Genomic DNA, 25,273 nt, shown 5'->3' on the forward strand with positions numbered 1-25,273 from the left:
CACAGTCAGGGCCGGACGGGAAGGCGGCCCGAGGCAGGAAGGGGCCCAGGAAGTCAGGACCATGAGGTGTACGTTGCACTCAGCCTCGTGGAGGTCAGTGGTGGCCTGTGACCTTGGCCAAGGGGGCAGCTGAGAAACGGGGTGGGAGCTGGAGACGGAGGCAGGGTCATGGGAGACTCCTCAGGCTTTTCTGGAGTGTATGCGTGTGTGTGAGTGTGTGTGTGTGTGTGTTGTGTGAGTGTGTGACTCTGAGTGTATATGAGTGTGAGTGTGTGTTGTGTGTGTGAGTGTGAGCATAGAGTGTATTTGTGTGAGGGTGTGAATGGGTGTGAGTATGTGTGCATGTCAGTGTGTGTGAGTTTCAGTGTGTATGAGTGTGTTAGTGTGTCTGTCAGTGTGTGTGTTACTGTGTGAGTGACTGTGTGTGTGAGCGTGAGTGTATGTGTATGAGAGTGTGTGTGTCTGTGAATGTGAGAATGTGAGTGAGTGTGCGTGTGTGTTGATGGGGTGATCGGGTCAAGAGAAGGGGCAGGCTGGCTCTGGTGCAGTTCAGCTGGGGCTGCTGGGAGGAAAGGCGGGAGAGGGGCCAGGCCGGCCAGGGGCCAGGTCGCCACTGCACTCGAGGAGGCTCGTGGCGCGTGCTGGAGGGGCCTTTCCCACTGTCGCATCCTCGGTGCTTCCCCGGCTCTAGATGCCCCCGATGCCCACTGTCGTGCGCACCCAGTGTTGGCCAGCTCGGCGCACACGCTGCCCGCTGTCGAAGCATCGTGCTGCCCCCCGCCCCCAGTCGTGATCACATACTGCAGTGTGACGTTCTAATGCTCTGTGTCCCTTCTGGGCAGAATTAGAAGCTCCAGCGTGGACAGTTGTAGGCTTCCCCAGGCCGCTGAGCGAGCGTTGAGAGGCATTCTTGAAGTACTGATCGTTGCTCACTCCACTCAGGATTCTGTAAAGCAAGGGCTTGCCTGAAGTGTTCAGGTTCTGGTGGAAAGTCCTTTGACTCACTAGTACAGCATCTTTAGATTGATGTTTTTATCTCGTGATAAACTTTGGGTTTCATTTCAAACCACTAACTAACTGCTCCAAGTATGATTCACGCTGGGGGGCTGGCAGACCCCATCAAACCTTCACTCCAAGCTCGAGCTGCGACTGGAAGGCCAGAGGGCGGGGACAGCACCGGGGACGCGGCAGCGTCAGAACCCACAGACCTGACACGCACGTGGAAGCGTGGCTGCGAACATCCCTCGACCCTCTACGGAGATCCTGCAGATAAAACAGAAATGTGTTTGCTTTCAGGTTTTGCCAGTTTCCACAAGAAATTGTTCTTCAAATGGTGGAGAGATGTCGAGTAAGGAAGCTACAGTTGCTTGCTCATCAGTATATGATCCCCAGTAAAATCGAGCTCTACGTTAGTGAGAGCCTGCCGGAGTATTTCGCACCGTATCAAGCAGAGCGGTTTCGAAGGCTTGGGTAAGAATGCAATTTAACATACACGGTGGGGACTCTTAGCCTAATTCCATCTCAAAGCAATTAAAAACTAAGGAGTCGCCCTTGCCCTTGGCGCTGTCTTACGTACTTGTGTGCGGGTGGAGAGCACACCCCTTCCGAACACCGGCCTGGGGCCTGGTGCTTACTGGGCAGTGTTCCTGTCAGTCGTACTCAGGCCACTTTTCAGGGGCAGAGCTTATCTTAAGAGAACTATTTAGAACTTGACTTCTGGGCTTTCTTCCCTAGGGTTTTTCGTTCCAGACCTAACAACTTTCCTTGAAACCTGTGGAGCTCAGTGGGCACCGAAGGCAGCGTATTTCCACATCAGCGTGATTCCAGAGTTGTGTTTTTTCTTTCAGCTACGTCTCTCTCTGTGACAATGAAAAGACAGGTTGCAAAGCCCGGGAACTGAAATCGGTGTATGTGGATGCAGTAGGACAGTTTCTTAAGCTGATTTTTCACCAAAACCATATCAACAAGTACAATGTGTATAATCAGGTGAGACACATGGGCCCTCCCCTTGGTGACACCCCTACCCCGCCCCCTGCTTTGTGGCATCCGAGACTCCTCCTCTAAGGTGGTGTCTGTGGGAGAGTGCTAAGCTCCCTGGAGCTGCGTGCTCCGGTTCGGAGCCACCGGCCACGTGCGGCTGTGCACGCTGGGAGCGTGGCTGGTCCAAGTGCATGGGCTGCATGTGTGACCCAGGCTCGGTTACACAAGGAGAAGAGAATGTTTTGGATACATTAGCTTTAAATATATTGTTAAAATCAAAAAATCAATTTTAAATGTTTCTTTTACTGTGTCGACTAGAAAACTTAAAATTACATATGTGTCTTGCATTATATTGGGTTGGCCAAAAAGTTTGTTCGGGTTTTCGAGGTAACATCGCATGGAAAAATCCGAACGAACTTTTTGGCCAGCCCATTATTTTTGTTGGACAGCACTGTTCTACATAAACCCCCTAAACTTTTACAAGATAAATCCCCTGGTGGAAATTAAGAGTGCGGTTTAATGATGCATGCAGTCCAGAATCTCTCTAGCTCCCTCCCTCCCTTTCTTTTTATTTTTTTGGCATAAAGAATATTAGTGGAAATCAACTGTGTCCAAAGTAGTCTTGTTAATTAGCACAGATATTTACAGCACTCTCTGCCCCCTTCAAGAGGAATGCAAGCATTCCAGCAAGTCAGAGCTTTCTGCTGAGCAAGTGAGCTGAAGGAGAGTTCTGAGACAGAGTCGTGGTGCCTGGTCCGTATTTGACAGCAGAATTCTGAGCCTTTTCCCTCCTCCACCCCATCTGTGTATTCACCAGTAATTCCTCAGTTTTCAGTTCAGCAACCGTGATTCTCAAGGAAGGGGGTACGCGAAGGCGGCTCCTCCCCGTCAAGTGAGAATCAGTGCCTTGGACAAACCAAGCTATGTTAACGTAGGTTTGCATTTCACTGTCTAATTTACCACGATCATGTAGATGTGACCCCATCCTTAACCTTGAGTGGATGGTTCGATATAAAGCTGGGTTAAAACTTTGGAGGTTTTTTAGCTGTATTGTTTTAACATCCTTTAAACATTAAAATACCCTCTTGGTTCAGCATTAGAATATTAACTTATATAATTTATAAAAGTCATTAATAATTCTATATTAGCGTGAGATTTTACAGCTAAAGCATTTTGCTGTACCTCATCCCGTTTTATGACAGTGTGGCTCAGAGTTTGTTATAAAGGGGTTAAGTCATGTCAAACATGTTATACTTAATTTCTGTTGATTAACTCTTTCTTAGGTTGCTTTGGTGGCAATAAATATCATTGGAGACCCTGCAGATTTCAGTGATGAAAGCAATATTGTAAGTTTGGGAAGTTTCATTCCTGAAGAGGGACATTTATTTCTAACAAGAGGGGATCGTTTATTTTTGTCACAAAAGTATCATCCTAAAAATCCTCACAGAATTATCTGGTGAACAGCTAGCAGATCATTTTCAGCAGCTGTTGTATTAAACTTTACTCGAGAATTTTAGTTGTCCCTCCAGGACACTAGGATCATTGAAGCACCCTGACTGACACCTTTATGTCAGATCATCTCTGTTTTATGTTGTTCCTTTTCTCTCTGAGATACTAAGCATAACTTTTTCCCCCAAAGACCTCTAGAGAGAAGCTGATTGATCATTATCTAGGGCACAACACGGAGGACCCAGCTCTCGAAGGAACTTGTTCTGGGTAAGAGCCCTGCCCCCCACCCCCGAGGCAATAAATTTCTGTAACTTTCCTTGGAATCATGAAAGTGCAAGTCAGCTCCAAAGAAAGGATCCTGGACCTGGGGGCCTCTACATTCAGTCTGGAGCCGAATAAGCCACTGATGGGATTGTCTTAAATACACTGCAGATTAAGGTCACCGTTTTATTCAGCGCATCTTCATTCACTGCCCTGCAGAGCTGACTTCGTCTCTTGCATGCTCTGGTGTTACTAGCCAGTTCCTCGAATGCATTCAGATAAAAGCTCTGCCAGCCGTCCTTTGGTATTTTGGTGGCACAGGCAAATTCATAGGTAAGAATCGAAGTATTAATTGACCCAGATTACCAGGTACCCCAAAGTTCATCTATATCTGCTTTAAAACCTCATTCCTTCAGGGAGTGAGAACTGCATGTCACATCAGTTTCTGTAAGTTCCTCTCCACGCTCCTCACGTGGACAGTTACACAGACTTCGCTATCTTGCTGACTCTTTAGCAAGTCAGGCGTGGAGGGCAAGGCCGAGGGCACGGCACTTTACACCCTCTGTCCCTAGGTGCCCCTCTGGGACAGAGTCCTTCAGCACCCTTGTCATGTGTCTGCTGTTTATGAAAGTAGGGGGACCCCTTCCACAGGCACCCGGCCTAAAGAGAAAGGGATTCAAAACAATACCCAGGTCCCCTTCTCTGACGGCAGCTTCCCAATAGCGAAGAGATAAGATGCTTAGATGTTAGTACACGGTTGACATTTGCACATGACCTGTGGTGTATTTCCACGCTAACACGCACATGGCCAGAACTGCTGGCTCTTCTGTTTGCATCAAACGTGGCGTCAGTTCTCTGTGCCGTTGCTCGGAGCCACTGGGTGGTGCTGAGTATGGCATACTGGAGTGGAGGCCATGCTTACAGTTTCGTGTATAAAAAGTCACGGCGCAGGGTGACCCATCATCCCGCCTAACAAGCTCCGCTTCAGTCCTCAGCCCGGATCCTTCCCGCCTGCTGGAGTCCTCACCTTGCCAGGTGGGGGTGAGAAGCACGGGGGGAGCACTGACGGCAGGTACTTCCTTCAGCATCGTGGAGGTGCTGCCCCCGGCTCTGCCCTTGGTGAACAGGGACGACTAAGCTCACTTACCGGGTTTAGTATCGCCAAGAGCCCTCTGGGGAATTGTGGTTTCTGTTTAAATCAGTTCTTTATCAAGTTAGCCATGGGGGATGGTAAACTGCAGTTTCTTGTCCTGACTCACCCACCCACCCCCACCCCCCCACCCCCCCACCCCCGCCCCCCGCCAGGGTTTTCCTGAAGGTAGAGGGAGGTCTTGAAAGGTTGTGGGCAGCGCCCAAGGCTGAGCCCACAGGCAGTGCTGGAGCATCGTGGCAAGTGGGCGCTGCTGATGCCTGGGCGTTGCAGCATCATTTCGTCCTTCGTAGGGTTTTTATACTGTAATGAAGCCTTGGCTTCACCTCTGGGACTTCAGGGCAGAGTGAGTTAGACTTGAGCGTGTGGTGTGTATTTAGGTAAAAAGAGTCAACGGATCTTGGAAGCACAGAAACGTGCTCTTGTTCAGTCATCACTGAGATGAACGGAGACGCTCACAGCCGCCGTGGCCGTGTGCCCGCTGCTGTGCCCACAGCCTCCTGAGTCAAGGCCTGGGGAAAGGGGATCCTGGCTGCCTTTGAAAGGTGATGTGGTCCCCTGTCCTGTTTGAGTATATTGTTAACCAACCAAACTTGTATGACAAATAATCTCTTTAATGATACTTGCTGTGTGCAAGGACACCCAAGGCGAAGCTAACAGCAGGCGTCTTCCTGCCTCTGATGCAGCAGATTGGGAGGCTCTGGACCGTGTCCCCTAACGCTTCTGTCGAGTAGTTAGAACGGCGTCCTGGTTCTAAATGTCAGGCCCAGAAGAAAGCTTCTGGCCGGTTATAGAATTGGGAGGAAAGAGGGAGGCAATGCGTAATCCAAAACAGGTTATTCAGATCACGTTTAGGTCATTTATTCTGGGAAGGATTTCTCTGATCTCCTGCAGGACTGGATGGTGATGTCATACGATCAGACACTTTGAGGTACAAGCCCAGTGGTAGCAGTTCTCCGTCTTTAATGCTCGTCACCATTACTGTGGCGTGAAATGCAACCCTGGACTCGGCCTGGGCCACCAAGCCAGCCTCTGCAGGGCTGGGGCCTGCTCATGGCTGGCTTTGGTTTTGGTTTTCCCACGTCTACAAATGATTCACATGCTCTGTCCTGTCCCTGCACCCAGAGCAGAGCCCTGCACGGTCTGCACTCGGGATATCTGCCAAATGAGTGAATGAACACACTGAAGGCTCAGATGCCCCGTGTGCATATAATTCATGGTCAAGAGCATAAGCTGTGGGGTCAGCAAGACCTGCCTGCACTTGCTATGTGACCTGAAGCCCGTTACTGACTTCTCTGAGCCTCTGCTTTCTCAGCAAGAAATGCTCCGGAACGGGTGTGGGTGGGACCTTTCCAGACTGTCTGTGTGTCTTCAGCACTGAGCACGGGGCCCACTCTCCCCCTGCAGCGTCACATAGATTGAAACTGGCTCTAAAGTACCCTTTCCTTTCCTTTAGGAAGTCTGACTATATTTCCCCACTAGATGACTTGGCCTTTGACATGTACCAGGATCCGGAAGTGGCACAGATTATCCGCAGGTTAGATGAAAGGAAGCGCGAGGCGGCCCAGAGGGAGCGCTACGACGACGCCAAGACGCTCAAGCAGGCCATCGCCGACCTGCAGAAGGTACTGCCTGTGGGGAAGGCGGTGGCTCCGTGTCTAACTGCCCTGGTTCCTGCTCAGCAAACGGCAGGCCTCTGAAGGCCGCAGGGTTAGCGTGGGTTCAGGGGCATCAGCACATGAAGGACAGCAAGAGCACACACTCCTGCAGAGCCCTCCTCAGGGCCACGGCCGCAGGAAATGTAAGATGTTTAAACTCCCGTGAGCTCGCAGGTGGCGGTGGCCCGTTCCCTCCATCCCCCGTGCCGTTCCCCTCTCCCCCCGACACGGGGTTGGTCGCCCACACTGTCCTCAAAGCGTTACTTTAAAACCGTCTTTGCACCTCGCGTGAGTCGGTCCACGTGCGAAGCCAAAGCCAAAGCCAACGCCGTGTGCTTCAGGTCGGGGAGCGGCTGGGCAGGTACGAGGTGGAGAAGCGCCGTGCCGTGGAGAAGGAGGACTACGACCTGGCCAAGGAGAAGAAACAGCAGATGGCGCGCTACCGCAGCCAGGTGTACGGGCGGCTGCAGCTGCACGGGCTGGTGGACGCCGAGCTGGTGGGTGGCAGGGCCCGCAGCTGGGACCAGGGACCGGGAGAGCCGTCGCGGGGTCCACGAGGGTGGTTGCGCGTTCCTCAAAACGGAAGACTTTGTCAGGCTCAGGCGACAGCGGCGACAGTGGGCCCGTGTCGTAGGCCTGGCCTTGACGCACTCTTGCAGGATTTGCAGAGGCGGAGACAGGGCAGGTCGGGTGGGAAGGCTTCCCGGTGGGCGACTGCATCTCCTGTTGGCAGCCCTGCCCACACAGCCCCCGGGAATGGGGCGAGAGAGCACCACCCTGATAGCTCGGGCTGGGTGGGGGCGGGTCTCATGTCCGGAGCCCACGTTCCAGGCTGGGACGCAGGCCCGGCACCCAGAGGGCAGTGCAGGGAGTGCCGCCTCTGGCACTCGCTGCCAGACCCCGGGCTCCGTTCCTCCGTCCAACTCTGTAGTCACAGACTCATTCCTTGGCCTCTTTGTGCCTCAGTTTCCCCACCCCATCCACAGGGGTGAGAACAGGGAGCCTCAGGTGCAGTCGTCTGCCTGGAGCTCTTGCTCCTGGCCCAGCACGTGGCCACCACTGAGTCCATTGCACTCGTTCAGGTGACACGAAGTAGCCTGCTTTGCAGACACGGAGTGACCAGCACAGGCCTCTCGGGTCCAGCCGGGTGCTCCCTGCCCGCCTGTGGCCTCCCCACCACAGCACCCCGTGCACAGATGCTCATGGCCACTCTGGTGTTTTGGTACAGGTGTCACTTGAGTGGTCCACACAGTAACCATCCAGAGACAGTCAGGGGCAGTGACATGGCTATGGGACCTCGTCAGTGTGGGTTTCCCCCTCTGCCTTCCCAAACTAGCGCTCCCCTGGGGGAACAAGGGGTGTGTCTGGTGGGGCAGTGACACTGGGGATTGAATGGCCTGTTTCTCCCCAGATACGAAGGCCTCTGGACTTGCCCCTCCAGCCCCTGGTCCGTTCCAACAGCCCTCGCCACCAGCAGCCCACGCTCTCACTGCCACAGCCAGAAGAAAGGGGGACAGAAAACCAGTTTGCAGACCCTTTCCTTCAGGAGAAGCCTTCATCGCATCCCCTGGACATTTCTCCTCAGCATTGCGTGGTGGACTGGTCACCCCCCGCCGCAGGTCCTCCTCCCAAGGCCCATGTAGGTAACTCATGTTCACACTGTGGACAGTTTATTCCACATGTATGTAGTGGGGACCCGCATCATGCCAGGTGCTTTCCCGGGGCAAGGGTTGTATCAGGGTACAAAACAGTGACAGCCTTACCCGCGCTGCGTCAAGAAGAGGGGCAGAAAAGCTGCAGCCGGAACATCGGCCAATGGCTGAGACACACTTCATCTTCTGAGCCTCTGTTTTTCTCTTTGCAAAGATGTACAGACGTCTTCTTAAAGGGTGGTTTCCAGGATTAAATGAGACAATATTCGTCAGGTTCCTACCCTGGCCTGACCTTAATAGAGCCTCGGTACAAGTCGTATCCAGTTACCGTACCTGTTAGAACCTCCTGTGTGGCAGGGGACAGAAAACCTGGTTCAAACTGGGGGTTATTGGCGTTTTTAACTGGGAATTTTAAGAGGTCATGTGGGTTCCAGGGTTGGTTTGATTTCTGTCTTGCGAGTCTGTTTCCTGTGGTTCTGAGACGCCCTCTCGGAAGGCTGGGCTCGTCACGTGGCCTCAGCTTCAGGTCTGTACGCTGTGCCCTCTGGGGGAGAGCGTGCGTCCCATTCTAAGCAGAGTCCCCGGGTTAACCCTGCTTAGATCGGCCTCAGTCACCTGCCACCTGAGGAGCAGTGACGAGGACCAGAGGGGGCAAAGGTGCCAACTGGCCTGTGGGGGCCTCCCTGGAGCCCCTGCCGGGCATGGCCACGTGGCCAGTAGACCCTGGAGAGGATGGCAGCCAGAGGCCCACAGCTGCCACACGGCCCCCACGCCCTCATGCCGCTGGCTCTCCCAGGGCGTGTCTGTGAGCATTGCCATCCTCCCTCTCCCTCCAGTGATATCTTGTCTGTAAATTAATTGTTATGTTTCACACTTCAATCTAAAAGTGCTCTAATTTCTCCTTTTTTAGTACCTCAATGTGTTTTGTTTTACAAGTGTGAGCACATTTTAAAAGATGAGAAGCTAAATCTCACATGTGTTGTACACCCAGTTAAGACCTCAGCAAGTATTAAGTATGAATAAATGGTCCTCCTTGTCTGTTCAGTGTCACCGTGACACCTTCCTCAGAAAGTGACTCTGGAATCGCTCTTTCTGCCCTCAGTTACCTGGAAGTCTGTGACGTGTGTACTTGTTTAATGTATATCTGTCTCCCCCTGAGAACGAGGCCCGCCGAGGGCGGGGAGTCTGTCTTCCCATCGCTCTACGTGGGTCGCCAAGAACAGAGCCCGGGAAATGTCTGCTGCAGGGTGCAGACAAAGGTGGATAAGGATCTGGAGCTTTGGCTGCCTGTGTTACTTCAAGGCTGCTGGGCACTGGATGCGTTTAAAATGAGGCTTGAGAGTTGTTTCTCAGAAATAAACTAATAAACTAAGAAAATGCCAAGGGTCTTGCCAGAAAAAAACTGTAATGACTTTTACTGTAGTGACCTACTGTCAGCTGAACTGAAATCACTAGTTGTAAATAGTAATCGCGGCAGAATCTACACTGCTTGTTTATTAGGTCTGTAGTAAGTTTAGAAGGGAATAAAACCCCTGATCTAATTTGTTTTCAATTACACCCTGTGATATAAATTACTCTAACTTGACGAGACTGATATTTAGCAAAATACCATCATTCTGACCAGGTACGTCCCAAGCAGCCAGCCCATGGGTGGAGACGGGGGGTCAGTATGCGGGGAGGATCCTGCAGCGAGCCCGGCAGCCGCCCTGTCCTCCCGCAGCTCGAGTCCCTGCCCTACGATGAGCGGCCCCTTCCCGCGACCCGCAAGCAGCCTGGGGCAGTGGCCACGGAGCCAGAGACGAGGGACACGGACAGCAGCGAGCCTCCCAGAGCGGGCACCGTGGGCGAGCCTGAGCCTCTAACAGAGAAGGCCTTGCGCGAAGCCAGCTCCGCCGTGGACGTGCTGGGAGAGGCCTTGGTAAGAACAGAAGCTCGTATAAACAGCCTGCAAACAACGGGCAGGGGCGGGCGGCTCCACAGGGCTCCCAGGCTTGCTGGTCCCGATGCTGCAACTGCCCTTTGTCCTCACTGTTCAATGGAAAAGTCTTTTGATAGTTACTCCTTACGTGAAGAATCACAAGCGTAAGCTAGAATTTCAGATTTCATGACAAGTATCCATTTCAGCCTGGGCCTGATTTGTGGTGTTGACAGGGCTGGGGTCCAACACCAGCTCCCGCCTGAGAGCACCGCCAGCTCCAGGGAAGAGGACAGCAGAGCAAACAAAACATGAGCGTGTCACCAGCCTCAAAAGATTCTCGTGCTGGAACTTTTAATACGTTCCATGTTTTAACATAAACTTAAATTTTCCACGTTAGGAGGAGTATTTCTCCAAATACACATACCTAGTGGGTGGAGGTCCTGTTATTAGAAAAGCTGTGTCTTGGTTTAAAACAAACCAAGGCCAGGGGTGCAGGGTGCAGGCTGCCGGGGCTGCTGGGGAGGGGATGTGGCCAAGTGCCCACTCTGAGGGGCCGGGTCCCGCCCTCCCAGGTGGCCGGGGCCTATTCCAAAACATGGTCGCACCGGGAGGACGCGCTGCTCGCCCTGTGTAAACAGCTGATGGATGCACCGACGGCAACCCCAAAGGAAGACCTGAAGAGCACGCTGAGGGCGGCCGTATTCCTCATCAGGAGAGCCGTCCGAGACATCGTGACCCCAGTGAGTCCCCGCCCGCCCCTCAGGGGCCCCGTGTCTGCCAGAGAGCTGCCGGGATGTCCCCAGGAGGTCAGGGTAGCCCGAGAGGCAGCCTGGTCCCCAGTACCGTTGTCACCTAGCATGTGGTGTCACTAGGAATGAAGCTCTCGAGGAAGGAATGTGGTCGCTAAGGAGTCTGAGGTCTGTCCCTGTGGGCCGTGCCCTCTGGTCCATGTGCACAGAGGCCTGGCCACCACGACTGATACATGCCCCTTTATGTTTTTGTTCTTCATGACACCTGAGGAGCTTGGGAGTTAGCACCGACTTCTCCTGACCCTGAAAGGACCTTAAGAATGAACATCCCACAATTACATTGTCGTCTGCATTCATACAGGAGCTCATGCAGTTCAGCAGTAATGTCAGATATTTGGCTCATGGAGAGATGTCGGGGACTTTATGACACGTGGGAGATAAGAGCCTGTGCCTTCCATGTGCCGGGAACTGTGCTCACAGAGCAGTTTTCAGTTGGCCATTTCCAGACCTTCAGACAGTGTGTAGTTTTCAGCGTAACGTTTGTGTTTATAACTAATAGTAAATTTCATGTTTTCTTTTGGTGGAATTCAGTGAGAGTGGCTCATCTGTTTTTATCACTTTTTTCTTAGGTCTTTCAGGCATCTTTGAAATTGTTGAAAATGTTAATCACACAATATATTCCTAAACACAAACTGGGTAAGCTTGAAACAACTCACTGTGTGGAAAGGACCATTCCTGTTCTGCTCACGAGAACTGGAGATTCTTCTGCTCGCCTGCGTGTTATAGCTTCCAATTTTATTCAGGTATGAATTTCACCACAGAATTTGAAACCATAAATAATAAACATATAACTACAGATACTTGACTTTCTTAATACCTTACAAGATCTTGTCTACCCAAGAGCATCATAGATTATCCTTAGTGATTCACCATCATATTTTCCTCATGTTCTAAACCAGGTAAATGTTGCCTTAAACATGATTAAAACGTACAGTTTGCTTTTTCTAGTGTTTTTTTTATTCAACGTACACTATTTTTTTAAATAAATAAAAATATATGGAGAATTAAATCAGAATAGAAAAATGGGGTAAAAAAAAAGATGTATAATGGTCTTGATCTAAATATTTTTATTCTTTCAGCAAACATGCCTCCTCTAGCCTGGGCGCTGGGGGAAGCTAAGATAGAAGTGAGTGTGTAAGAGTTTGGGGCACACCACACTGTGCGGCTTGCAGGATCTTGGTTCCCCAACCAGGGATCGAACCTGAGCCACCGTGGTGGGAGTGCCAAGTCCTGGCCACTGGACCGCCAGGGAATTCCCAGCCCCAGGGAATATTAATCATCGTGAGGTCTCCTGGAGGTCCCTGTCTTGGCACTGAGACCCAGCTTCACCCAACAGCCTGCAGGCTCCAGTGCGGGAACACCTCAGGCCAAACAACCAGCAAGAAAGGAACACAGCCCTACCCATTAGCAGACAGGCTGCCTAAAGTCATACTAAGCTCAGAGACACCCCAAAACACACCCCTTGACACAACCCTGCTCACCAGAGGGACAAGACCCAGCTCCACCCACCAGGGGGCAGACACCAGGAGCAAGAGGAACTACCACCCTGTAGCCTGCGAAAGGAGACCACATATACAGTAAATTAGAAAGAAGAGAAGACAGAGAAATGTGCTGCAGACAAAGGAGCAAGGTTAAAACCTACAAGAACAACTAAATGAAGAGGAAATAGGCAGTCTACCTGAAAAAGAATTCAGAGTGATGGTAATAAAGATGATCCAACATCTCAGAAAAAGAATGGAGGCACGGATGGAGAAGATACAAGAAATGTTTAACAAGGACCTAGAAGAACTAAAGAACAAACAGTGATGAACAACACAATAACTGGAATGGGAAATACACTAGAAGGAATCCATAGCAGAATAACTGAGGCAGAAGAACGGATAAGTGAGCTGGAAGATAAAATGGTGGAAATAACTGCCAAGGAGCAGAATAAAGGAAAAAGAATGAAAAGAATTGAGGACACTCTCAGAGACCTCTGAGACAACACTGAACACACCAACATTCAAATTATAGGGGTCCCAGAAGAAAAAGAGGGGACTGAGAAAAGATTTGAAGAGATTATAGTCGAAACCTTCCCTACCATGGGAAAGGAAATAGTCACCCAAGTCCAGGAAGCACAGAGAGTCCCACACAGGATAAACCCAAGGAGAAACATGCCAAGACACATATTAATCAAACTAACAAAAATTAAATACAAAGAACAAATATTAAAAGCAACAAGGGAAAAGGAACAAATAACATACAAAGGAATCCCCAGAAGGGTATCAGCTGATTTTTCAGCAAAAACTCCACAGGCCAAAAGGAAAAAGCAGGATATATTTAAAGTGATGAAAGGGAAAAACGTACAACCAAGAATACTTTACCCAGCAAGGCTGTCATTCAGATTTGACGGAGAAATCAAAAGCTTTTCAGACAAGCAAACGCTAAGAGAATTCAGCACCACCAAACCAGCTTTACAACAACAAATGCTAAAGGAGCTTCTCTAGGTTGGGGGTGGGGGGGGGGTAGAAATATTCTTGTTTCTACAAACAAGGAAACTAAGAAATGGGAAAGCTTGCTAGTAAAGGCAAACATACACTAAAAGGAGCAAATCATCCACACACAAATATGATATCAAACCCAGCAATCGTGAGAAGAGGAGAGCACAAATGCAGGAAATGGGAATTGCATTGGAAAGTAAGAGACCAGCAACTTAAAACAACCTTGTTTATATATAGACTGCTATATAAAACCTCATGGGAGGGCTTCCCTGGTGGCGCAGTGGTTGAGAATCTGCCTGCCAATGCAGGGTACATGGGTTCGAGCCCTGGTCTGGGAAGATCCCACATGCCGTGGAGCAACTAGGACCGTGAGCCACAACTACTGAGCCTGCGCCTCTGGAGCTTGTGCTCCGCAACAAGAGAGGCCACGACAGTGAGAGGCCTGCGCACCACGGTGAAGAGTGGCCCCCGCTCGCCACAACTAGAGAAAGCCCTCGCACAGAAACAAAGACCCAACACAGCCAATAAATAAATAAATAAATAAATAATTTTTTAAAACCTCATGGGAAATGCAAACCAAAAAGCTACAATAGATACACACACAAAAAAGAAAAAGCAACCTAAATACAACACTAAAGATGGTCATCAAACCACAAAAGAAGAGAATAAAAGCAGAAGGGAAGAAAAAAGATCTACAAAAACAAACCCAAAACAATTAAGAAGATGGCAATAGGAACGTACATATTGATAATTGCCTTAAATATAAATGGATTAAATGCTCCAACCAAAAGACACAGACTGGCTGCATGGATATAAAAACAGAACCCATATATACACTCTACAAGAGACCCACTTCAGACCTAGGGACACATACAGACTGAAAGTGAGAGGACATAAAAAGATATTCCATGCAAATGGAAATCAAAAGAAAGCTGGAGTAGCAATACTCATATCAGACAAAATAGACTTTAAAATAAAGACTGTTACAAGAGACAAGGAAGGACACTACATAGTGATCAAGGGATTGATCCATGAAGAAGATATAACAGTTGTAAATATTTATGCACCCAACATAGGAGCACCTCAATACATAAGGCAAACGCTAACAGCCATAAAAGGGGAAAGCGACAGTAACACAATAATAGTAGTGGACTTTAACACCCCACTTTCACCAATGGGCAGATCATCCAAAATGAAAATAAATAAGGAAACACAAGCTTTAAATGGCACATTAAACAAGGTAGACTTAATTGATATTTATAGGACATTCCATCCAAAAACAACAGAATACACTTTCTTCTCAAGTGCTCATGGAACATTCTCCAGGATAGACCATATTTTGGGTCACAAATCAAGCCTTGGTAAATTTAAGAAAATTGAAATTGTATCAAGTATCTTTTCCGACCACAACGCTGTGAGACTAGATGTCAGTTACAGGAAAGAAACTGTAAAAAATACAAACACATGGAGGCTAAACAATACACTACTGAATAACCAAGAGATCCCTGGGGAAATCAAAAAATATCTAGAGACAAATGACAACGAAAACACAACAATCCAAAACCTGTGGGACACAGCAAAAGCAGTTCTAAGAGGGAAGTTTACAGCAATACAGTCTTATCTCAGGAAACAGGAAAAATATCAAAGAAACAATCTAACCTTACACCTGAAGCAACTAGAGAAAGAAGGTCAAAACCCAAAGTTAGTAGAAGGAAGGAAATCATAAAGGTCAGACAGAAATAAATGAAATAGAGACAAAGAAAAAGATAGCAGAGATCAATGAAACTAAAAGCTGGTTCTTTGAGAAACAAAATTGATAAACCTTTAGCCAGACTCCAAGAAAAAAATGGGAGAGGACTCAAATCAATAAAATTAGAAATAAAAAAGGAGAAGTTACAACAGACACCATAGAAGTACAAAGGATCATAAAAGACTACTACAAGCTACTATATGCCGATAAAATGGACAACCTAGAAGAAATGGACAAATTCTTAGAAAAGCACAACCTTCCAAGACTGAACCAGGAAGAAATAGAAAATATGAGCAGACCAATCACAAGTACTGAAATTGAAACTGATTTAAAAACTTCTAACAGGGAATTCCCTGGTGGTCCAGTGGTTAGGAGTCTGTGCTTCCACTGCAGGGGGCACGGGTTCCATCCCTGGTTAGGGAACTAGGATCCCACATGCTGTACAGCATGAACAAAAACAAAAGTCCAGGATGAGATGGCTTCATCGGCTAACACTATCAAACATTTAGAGAAGAGTTAACACCTATCCTGCTGAAACTCTTCCAAAGAATTGCAGAAGGAACACTCCCAGGCTCATTGTATGAGGCCACCGTCACCCTGATACCAAAACCAGACAAAGATACTACAAAAAAAGAAAAGAAAATTACAGGCCAATATCACTGATGAACATAGATGTAATCCTCAACAAAATGCTAGCAAACCAAATCCAGCAACACATTAAGAGGATCATACACCATGATCAAGTGGGATTTATCCTAGGGGTGCAAGGTTTCTTCAACATATGCAAATCAATCAATGTGATACACCATATTAACAGTCTGAAGAATAAAAACCATATGACCATCCCAGTAGATGCAGAGAAAGCTTTTGACAAAATTCAACACCTATTTATGATAAAAACTCTCCAGAAAGTGGGCATAGAGGGAACCTACCTCAACATAATAAAGGTCGTATACGACGAACCCATAGCAAACATCATTCTCAATGGTGAAAAACTGAAAGCATTTCCTCTAAGATCAGGAACAAGACAAGGGTGTCCGCTCTCACCAGTTTTATTCAACACAATTTTGGAAGGCCTAGCCATGGCATTCAGAGAAGAAAAAGAAATAAAAAGAATCCAAATTGGAAAAGAAGAAGTAAAACTCTCACTGTTTGCAGATGACATGATACCATACCTAGAAAATCCTAAAGATGCTACCAGAAAACTATTAGAGCTCATCAATGAAATTGATGAAAATGGCAGGATACAAAATTAAAGTTGCAGGATACAAAATTAATACACAAAAATCTCTTGCATTCCTGTACACGAAGAATGAAAGATCAGAAAGAGCAATTCAGGAAACAATTCAATTTACCTTTGCAACAAAAAGAATAAAATACCTAGGAATAAACCTACCTCAGTAGACAAAAGACCTATATGCAGAAAACTCTAAGACACTAATGAAAGAAATCAAAGAAGACACAAACAGGTAGATATACCATGTTCTTGGATTGGAAGAATCAATTTTGTCAAAATGACTATACTACCCAAAGCAATCTACAGATTCAGTGCTATCCCTATCAAATTACCAATGGCATTTTTCACAGAATTAGAACAAAATTTTTAGTTTGGATGGAAACACAAAAGACCCTGAATAGCCAAAGCAATCTTGAGAAAGGAAAATGGAGCTGGAGGAATCAGACTGCCTGACTTCAGGCTATACTACAAAGCTACAGTCATCAAAACAGTATGGTACTGGCACAAAAACAGAAATACAGATCAATGGGACAGGATAGAAAGTCCAGAGATAAACCCACTCACCTGTGGTCATCTAATCTATGACAAAGAAGGCAGGACTATACAATGGGGAAAAGACAGTCTCTTCAGTAAGTGGTGCTGGGGAAACTGAACAGCTGCATGTAAAAGAATGAAATTGCAACACTCCCTAAAGCCATACACAGAAACAAACTTAAGATGGATTAAAGACCTAAATGTAAGGCCAAACGCTATAAAACTCAGAGGAAAACATAGGCAGAACACTCTTTGACATAAATCACAGCAAGATCTTTTTCAATCCACCTCCTAGAGTAATGAAAATAAAAACAAAAATAAACAAATGGGACCTAATTAAACTTAAAAGCTTTTGCACAGCAAAGGAAACCATAAGCAAAACGAAAAGACAACCCACAGAATGGGAGTACATATTTGCAAACAAAGCAACTGACAAGGGATTAATCTCCAAAGTATACAAACAGCTCATGCAGCTCAATATAGATATAAAAAAAAACCCAATCAAACAATGGACAAGAGATCTAAACAGACATTTCTCCAAAGAAGACATACAAGTGGCCAAACAGCACATGAAAAGTTGCTCAACATAGCTAATTATTAGAGAAATGCAAATCGAAACTACAATGAGGTATCACCTTACACCAGTCAGAATGGCTGTCATTAAAAAGTCTACAAATGATAAATGCTGGAGAGGGTGTGGAGAAAAGGGAACCCTCTTGCACTGTTGGTGGGAATGTAAATTGGTACAGCCACTATGGAGAACAGTATGGAGGATCCTTAAAAAACTAAAAATAGAACTACCACACGACCCAGCAATCCCACTACTGGGCATATACCCTGAAAAAACCATATTTCAAAACAATACGTGCACCCCAATGTTCATTGCACCACCATTTACAATAGCCAGGACATGGAAGCAACCTAAATGTCCATCAACAGAGGAATGGATAAAGAAGATGCGGTACATATATACAATGGAGTATTACTCAGCCATAAAAAAGAACAAAATAATGCCATTTGCAGCAACATGGATGGGCCTAGAAATTATCGTACTAAGTGAAGTAAGTCAGACACAGAAAGACAAATATCATATGATATTGCTTATATGTGGAATTTTTTTAAGAGGGTACAAATGAACTTATTTACAAAACAGAGAGTCACAGACATAGAAAACAGGAAAGCACGGGGGGATGGGGTAAATTGGGAGATTGGGATTGACATACACACACTACTATATATAAAATAGATGACTAATAAGGACCTACTGTACAGCACAGGGAACTCTTGTCAATACTCTGTAATGACCTATATGGGAAAAGAATCTAAAAATGAGTGGATATGTATTTATATATAACTGATACACTTTCCTGTACAGCAGAAAATAAGGCAACATTGTAAATCAGCTATACTCCAATAACAAGTTTAAAAGACAGTTTGGGGCACACGCTTAGACGAGCAGTGTGAGAATATGCTTTGCTCTCTTTAAATTAGTGACTCCATCTGGTCTAGGAGATCTCAAATTAAGATTCAGAAAGTCTGCGAGCTCCTTCGAATGTCACACACAGTGCTGTGAGGGTGCACGGCTTTCTAGGGAAGGAACCCAAAGTTGCCATAGTTTCTCCAACATGAAGAACCACTGATCTTGTTTTGTTTAATGAACTTAAATTTTCAGAGAAAACAAGTACGTGATACTATTTGGGGGAAATCTTTCAAAGGATGCACTGAATATGCAGCGAATTATTTTCCAGCCACATTCACCTCTGAGACAGTGGTGGTGCTGAGTGTCTTCTGCTTGGGACCTGTTCTCGTTCTGCACCAGCATCTGGGCAACCGACCCTGCATCCCCGTGTCCTCAGCATCTGTGTGTCACGTGCGAGTTCACCGTTCATGCTGCTCTGAGGGGCTGTCCTTCCTCTTTCTTCTTTCCTTTGGTTCAGAGCTACTCACGGGCCCGGAGAGAGAGTTAACTGTACTGTCAAAATGAGAGGGTGTTTTGGGTAGTGTGGCCTGCAGACCTGCTAAAAACAGACGTCTTCCTATATTACGTCTCATATTTTATCAATATTTTATCGTTTCTTCGATCTTTTTCTTTAATATTTTACCATTTTTTTCTCTTTCTGCGTCTGGCTAATTAATGATGAAATCTTAGTTATGGGAAGACGTGCTCACTTGGAGACGTTGGACTGTGTGGAGGTACTTACCCTCCTTCATCTAAACCCATTAGGGGTCTGTTCACCTGGAGTATTGTGCGTGGTTACATGCTTGGCTGACGTTTAATAAATACCGAAATGGTGGTTCTCGCAGCAGGACTAATTTCTTTCAGAATTTTAGAAATTAGAAAACCTTTTTCTTGAGGTTGTGAAATCCTGAGAAGAGAAACCTTAAGTTACTGATCACATTTGCTGTAAAGCTTTCATTAATCTCCAAGTGGTCGTGGTTTTTATTTCTGATGCTTTTGGTTTTTGTTTTTAATTGTTATTACATCTTAAATAGAAACATGAGCTTATAGATCAGTGACTTTACTGCCGTTTGTCACTGTCATTTTTTGTTTCCTGTTTTTTCCTTCAGTGTTTACTTTGCGGATGGCGCTAAGTTGCCCTTAGCATTTTCCAGTAAAACTTAACAAATGATGTTGGTTTTTATAGGAAATGGCCTTGTTTAAGGAAGTGAAGTCTCTCCAGCTTATCCCATCTTACCTGGTCCAGCCATTAAAAGCCAACTCCTCGGCTCACCTGGCCATGAGCCAGATGGCGCTGCTGGCCCGGCTGCTGCGGGACCTGGGCACGGAGGGCATGGGCTTCACCGTGGACAGTGTGATGCAGGTAAGCACCCCAGGGTGGCCGCCGCAGCCTGGGCTCCGAGCTGGTGGCCGGAGCATGGCAAGCATCTGGCCGGTGTTGGCTGCGTGCGGAGGTGGGGGGCGATTTCGGAACGTCGCCGCTTCCTCTGACACATGAGGGCGCTGGAGTCGCGCTGCCGGTTGCGCCGTGGCTTCGGGGCGTGAGCCGTGCAGAGCCGTGTCCCCAGGGAAGCAAGCTCTGCAAGCAATGACGCCACATCGTAGCGGGTGGCAGGGCTGTGGAAGGAGGTGCATGTTTTATGCTTTGGACAACCCCATGAGCCCCAGAAGTGAACACTGATTGTGTCCGTTCACTTGTAGCCCCTGGACTGCCTCCTGAGTATGGGTCAGTGTCCCCTGTCCTGCCCTGCGTCACGTGGCCACTGTCTGTCCTGCTTCCACGTCAGTTTCCTTGTTCCCCAGCACAGACCATAAGCCGGCCCCACATGCTTACATCCTTGTTAGGGCCACACCCACGTCAGGATCCCAGCGTGAGCTTTGGTCCAGTAAGCTGTGCTGCCATCACAGATGCGCACTTTTCAGGGCAGTGACACAGCAGAGGCTCACTGCTGTCCCTTGTGGCCGGTGCCATCTGTGGGCACTCGGGGGCTCCGTCTCCTCCCAGTGTGATGCCGCGGCTTCACACATGACCTCCAAGGTCACTGAACTGAGGAGGGTGACTAGAGGTTGTGAGTGCAGGTGTCCACAGGCCGAGCCACTCTCAGACATGTCCATCCACTGAGGTGGCCCCATCCTCACTGCAGGGCCCGGGAGGCGTGTACAACTGTGCCCCAAGGAAGTGGGGAAACCGGGTTGGTGAGCACGTCACCCTGTGCTGGTCCGTCTACATGCGGTAGGCTTGATCGAGACGGAGAGTTTAAGAAGGAGGAGAAATGAGTGAAAGTTGGTGGTGGGGGTGAGGCTCTAATTGAAGGAACAAAGCCCCCAGGCAGCCGACGGAACGGGGCCGCAGTGCTCGCTCGGAAGGCTCGGCTCAGAGCCGGGCAGCGGCCAGCCAGCCTCTCAACAGCAGGGCGTCGGCTCAAAGCCGAGAGTGGATGGGGAGGTTTGAGAGGCGAGCAGGGAGTATGAGATGCTGCCCTTGACCTCTGAGCAGGGAAACCAACCAGGAAACGTCACGGGTCAGGTTACTGCGTGATGCCAAGGGCCCCAGGATCGCCATGGCGCAAAGTCCAGCATGAAACCAGCTGACACAATTCCTGAGCCCGCAGCACCTTCTGCTTCACCTGGGAACACAGAGGAGGAGCGGCCCCAGATTTGAGGGCCTGCAGGGATGCCGGGGGTGACTTGGTGATGAACACGCGGGGTGGGAAAGACTCGCGGGAGGTGGCAGACGGGAGGGAGTGCAGACAGGTGAGCTGGAGAGGCAGGAGGTGATCATCCCGGGGGTGCCTCACGGTCAGAACTTCTCGAGCTGGTGCAGGGGTTGGGAAGGACAAGGTCTGGGGTAAAACCTGAGTGTGTGGCAGGCGGAGACAGAGGAAGTGAGGAAGCCCAACCAGTGAGGGGCCAGCGCCCAAAGGACCAGGAGGGGACGTGGGTTTACTATACACGGGAACGTCGGATATTGTGATGTGTTCGGATGACACTAAAGAGCTTAAAATGGATGGGGTGGGTCGTTCGCCTACTTCAAGGTCATGCACAGATCTTGAAAAAGGAACATTGAATAAGAAGAAGTAAAGTGTCAGAATGATAAGCACAGTGAATCATTTATAATGTCAAAAATCCTACGTGTACACACACACACGCACATGGCACGTACGCTGTGCAGCAAATGAAGACGTCTGGGGGGCGCGTGCCCTCCAGCTTCAGGACACTGGTGCCTCTGACGGGGTGGGGGGAGGGGGCAGGGGGCCAGGGAGACTTCAAGGGGACTTGCACCGTAGTCCTAGGGTTCTGTTTCTTAGAAAGAGTTGAAGCAAACCTGGCAAAAATGATAGACGTTGGTTAATCTAGATGGTGGATGCATGAAGTTTATTATATTTCTTCTTTATGATTGAAATATTTTCTAATACTTAATATGAAGTTTCTGGGGGGATGTAACTTTAAAAATGCTATTTAATACCTGAAGTAGGAAAAAGGAAAACACTAATAATTGTACATACGACATAGGTCCAGCTGCAGATGTAAAGTAAAGGAAGTGAGGAAAACTCTGTATCTTAATAGCTGGAATTCTATGGGCATTGTCATCCATGTTTTTCAAATGTCCACGATGTCCTTATGTTTCTTTTATGCCAGAAGAAATAAACGTGGCTATTTTGAGACCCAGTAACAAGAGCACGTCCCGACCCTATTCTTAGTTCGCAGTGCGGGCCCTGGAGCACAGGGAGCACAAGGTGCGGGATTCGGCGGTGGGGATGATCCTGGACCTATACGCGCAGCACCGGGCTCTGGTCCTCGAGTGCCTCCCTCCCGAGGAGAGTGCCACCCGCAGGAGCGTCCTCTATAAGACACTTTTTGAGGGATTTGCTACGATAGACGGCAGACCTACAGATGCTGAAATTAGGGTAAGTTAACTTCCCTGAAGTTATGACCTGGTCCCGGGTATAAGAAGTGACTTGGTACGTGAGTAAACTGACACATCGTTCACGGGGCTATGGGGACAGGAAACACAGCACATGGAGGACACTGGTGCCCGAGCCCGCGTCCTGGCTCTTCCACCTTGTCTGTGTAGGGATGATGATGGCCGGGAGGACACCTGCAGTGTTTATCAACAGGAAACATTTAACACAACACTGTTAATGAACTATACCCCGATATAAAATTTAAAAAAAAATTTTTAATTCCAGAAAAAAAAAACAACCAGTAAACGTTTATTAGATGAATCTGGTGGATTTTCTTTTAATTCTAGCTATAGTACTAGTCTTAGTAACGATCATAATACATAAGAAACATAATTTATATGCTATAAATTATCACTCAATTTCCAGCGCTACCCTAAAAATCAATTCTAATGGAAGATCATTTCATACCAGGCACAGAAAAGAGCAGCTACAGAAGAAGCAGAAAAACGCAAGAAAGAAGAAATTAAAGCTTTACAAGGGCAGTCGGCAACACTAAAGGCGATGCAGGCTGAAGTCCAGGTTGGCAAGGTTCACTGTCTTTCCCCGTCATGCTCTCGGTCAAAATCCTGTGACCGTTTATTTCCTTATGTAGATGCACAGCATGCTTGGTTTGCTTTTCGTGGGACTCTCCAAATGGGTATCTCTATTCTTTGTTGATTTTAAATTAGTTTAGGGGTAAATAAAAGGAATCCTCCACTGAATCATTTGCATGCTCTTTTTTTTTTTTTAACATCTTTATTGCAGTATAATTGCTTAAAAATGGTGTGTTAGTTTCTGCTTTATAACAAAGTGAATCAGTTATACATATGTTCCCATATCTCTTCCCTCTTGCGTCTCCCTCCCTCCCACCCTCCCTATCCCACCCCACTAGGTGGTCACAAAGCACCGAGCTGATCTCCCTGTGCTCTGCGGCTGCTTCCCACTAGCTATCTACCTTACGTTTGGTAGTGTATATATGTCCATGCCCCTCTCTCACTTTGTCACAGCTTACCCTTCCCTCTCCCCATATCCTCAAGTCCATTCTCTAGTAGGTCTGTGTCTTTATTCCTGTCTTACCCCTAGGTTCTTCATGACATTTTTTTCCCTTAGATTCCATATATATGTGTCAGCATACGGTATTTGTCTTGCTCTTTCTGACTTACTTCTCTCTGTATGACAGACTCTAGGTACATCCACCTCACTACAAATAACTCAATTTCATTTCTTTTTATGGCTGAGTAATATTCCATTGTATATATGTGCCACATCTTCTTTATCCATTCATCCGATGATGGACACTTAGGTTGCTTCCATCTCTGGGCTATTGTAAATAGAGCTGCAGTGAACATTTTGGTACATGACTCTTTTTGAATTATGGTTTTCTCAAGGTATATGCCCAGTAGTGGGATTGCTGGGTCATATGGTAGTTCTATTTTTAGTTTTTTAAGGAACCTCCATACTGTTCTCCATAGTGGTTGTACCAATTCACGTTCCCACCAGCAGTGCAAGAGTGTTCCCTTTTCTCCACACCCTCTCCAGCATTTATTGTTTATAGATTTTTTGATGATGGCCATTCTGAACGGTGTGAGATGATATCTCATTGTAGTTTTGATTTGCATTTCTCGATTAATGATGTTGAGCATTCTTTCATGTGTTTGTTGGCAATCTGTATATCTTCTTTGGAGAAATGTCTATTTAGGTCTTCTGCCCATTTTTGGATTGGGTTGTTTGTTTTTTTGTTATTGAGCTGCATGAGCTGCTTGAAAATTTTGGAGATTAATCCTTTGTCAGTTGCTTCATTTGCAAATATTTTCTCCCATTCTGAGGGTTTTCTTTTGGTCTTGTTTATGGTTTCCTTTGCTATGCAAAAGCTTTGAAGTTTCATTAGGTCCCATTTGTTTATTTTTGTTTTTATTTCCATTTCTCTAGGAGGTGGGTCAAAAAGGATCTTTCTGTGATTTATGTCATAGAGTGTTCTGCCTATGTTTTCCTCTTAAGAGTTTGATAGTTTCTGGCCTTACATTGAGGTCTTTAATCCATTTTGAGCTTATTTTTGTGTATGGTGTTAGGGAGTGATCTAATCTCATACTTTTACATGTACCTGTCCAGTTTTCCCAGCACCACTTATTGAAGAGGCTGTCCTTTCTCCACTGTACATTCCTGCCTCCTTTATCAAAGTTAAGGGGACCATATGTGCATGGGTTTATCTCTGGGCTTTCTATCCTGTTCCATTGATCTATGTTTCTGTTTCTGTGCCAGTACCATACTGTCTTGATTACTGTAGCTTTGTAGTATAGTCTGCAGTCAGGGAGCCTGATTCCTCCAGCTCCGTTTTTCGTTCTCAAGATAGCTTTGGCTATTCGGGGTCTTTTGTGTTCCCATACAGATTGTGAAATTTTTTTGTTCTAGTTCTATGAAAAATGCCAGTGGTAGTTTGATAGGGATTGCATTGAAACTGTAGATTGCTTTGAGTAGTAGAGTCATTTTCACAATGTTGATTCTTCCAATCCAAGAACACGGTATATCTCTCCATCTATTTGTATCATCTTTAATTTCTTTCATCAGTGTCTTATAATTTTCAGCATACAGGTCTTTTGTCTCCTTAGGTAGGTTTATTCCTAGATATTTTATTCTTTTTGTTGCAGTGGTAAATGGGAGTGTTTTCTTGATTTCATATTTTTCATCATTAGTGTATAGGAATGCCAGAGATTTCTGTGCATTAATTTTGTATCCTGCTACTTTACCAAATTCATTGATTAGCTCTAGTAGTTTTCTGGTAGCATCTTTAGGATTTTCTATGTATAGGATCATGTCATCTGCAGACAGTGACGGGTTTACTTCTTCTTTTCCGATTTGGATTCCTTTTATATCCTTTTCTTCTCTGATTGCTATAGCTAAAACTTTCAAAACTATGTTGAATAAGATTGGTGAGAGTGGGCAACCTTGTCTTGTTTCTGATCTTAGTGGAAATGCTTTCAGTTTTTCACCATTG

General features: G+C 47.0%; 1 protein-coding gene across 2 annotated transcripts in view; it reads left to right on the plus strand.

Annotated features, from left to right (window-relative positions):
- CEP104 (centrosomal protein 104) overlaps positions 1-25,273 on the plus strand; it is a 56,100-nt gene that overhangs the window by 14,862 nt on the left and 15,965 nt on the right. For both annotated transcript variants that reach the window (XM_082865147.1, XM_082865148.1), the window contains exons 3-15: positions 1,297-1,470; positions 1,848-1,986; positions 3,264-3,326; positions 3,620-3,696; positions 6,297-6,465; positions 6,840-6,995; positions 7,910-8,137; positions 9,871-10,068; positions 10,641-10,808; positions 11,447-11,620; positions 19,524-19,700; positions 22,039-22,245; positions 22,714-22,821. In XM_082865147.1, the coding sequence (XP_082721273.1) occupies positions 1,297-1,470; positions 1,848-1,986; positions 3,264-3,326; positions 3,620-3,696; positions 6,297-6,465; positions 6,840-6,995; positions 7,910-8,137; positions 9,871-10,068; positions 10,641-10,808; positions 11,447-11,620; positions 19,524-19,700; positions 22,039-22,245; positions 22,714-22,821 (2,038 nt within the window). The remainder of the gene's footprint in view (positions 1-1,296; positions 1,471-1,847; positions 1,987-3,263; positions 3,327-3,619; positions 3,697-6,296; positions 6,466-6,839; positions 6,996-7,909; positions 8,138-9,870; positions 10,069-10,640; positions 10,809-11,446; positions 11,621-19,523; positions 19,701-22,038; positions 22,246-22,713; positions 22,822-25,273) is intronic.

This window comes from Leucopleurus acutus (assembly GCF_964270905.1).
Source record: "Leucopleurus acutus genome assembly, chromosome: 2".
NCBI classification, from domain to species: Eukaryota; Metazoa; Chordata; class Mammalia; order Artiodactyla; family Delphinidae; genus Leucopleurus; species Leucopleurus acutus.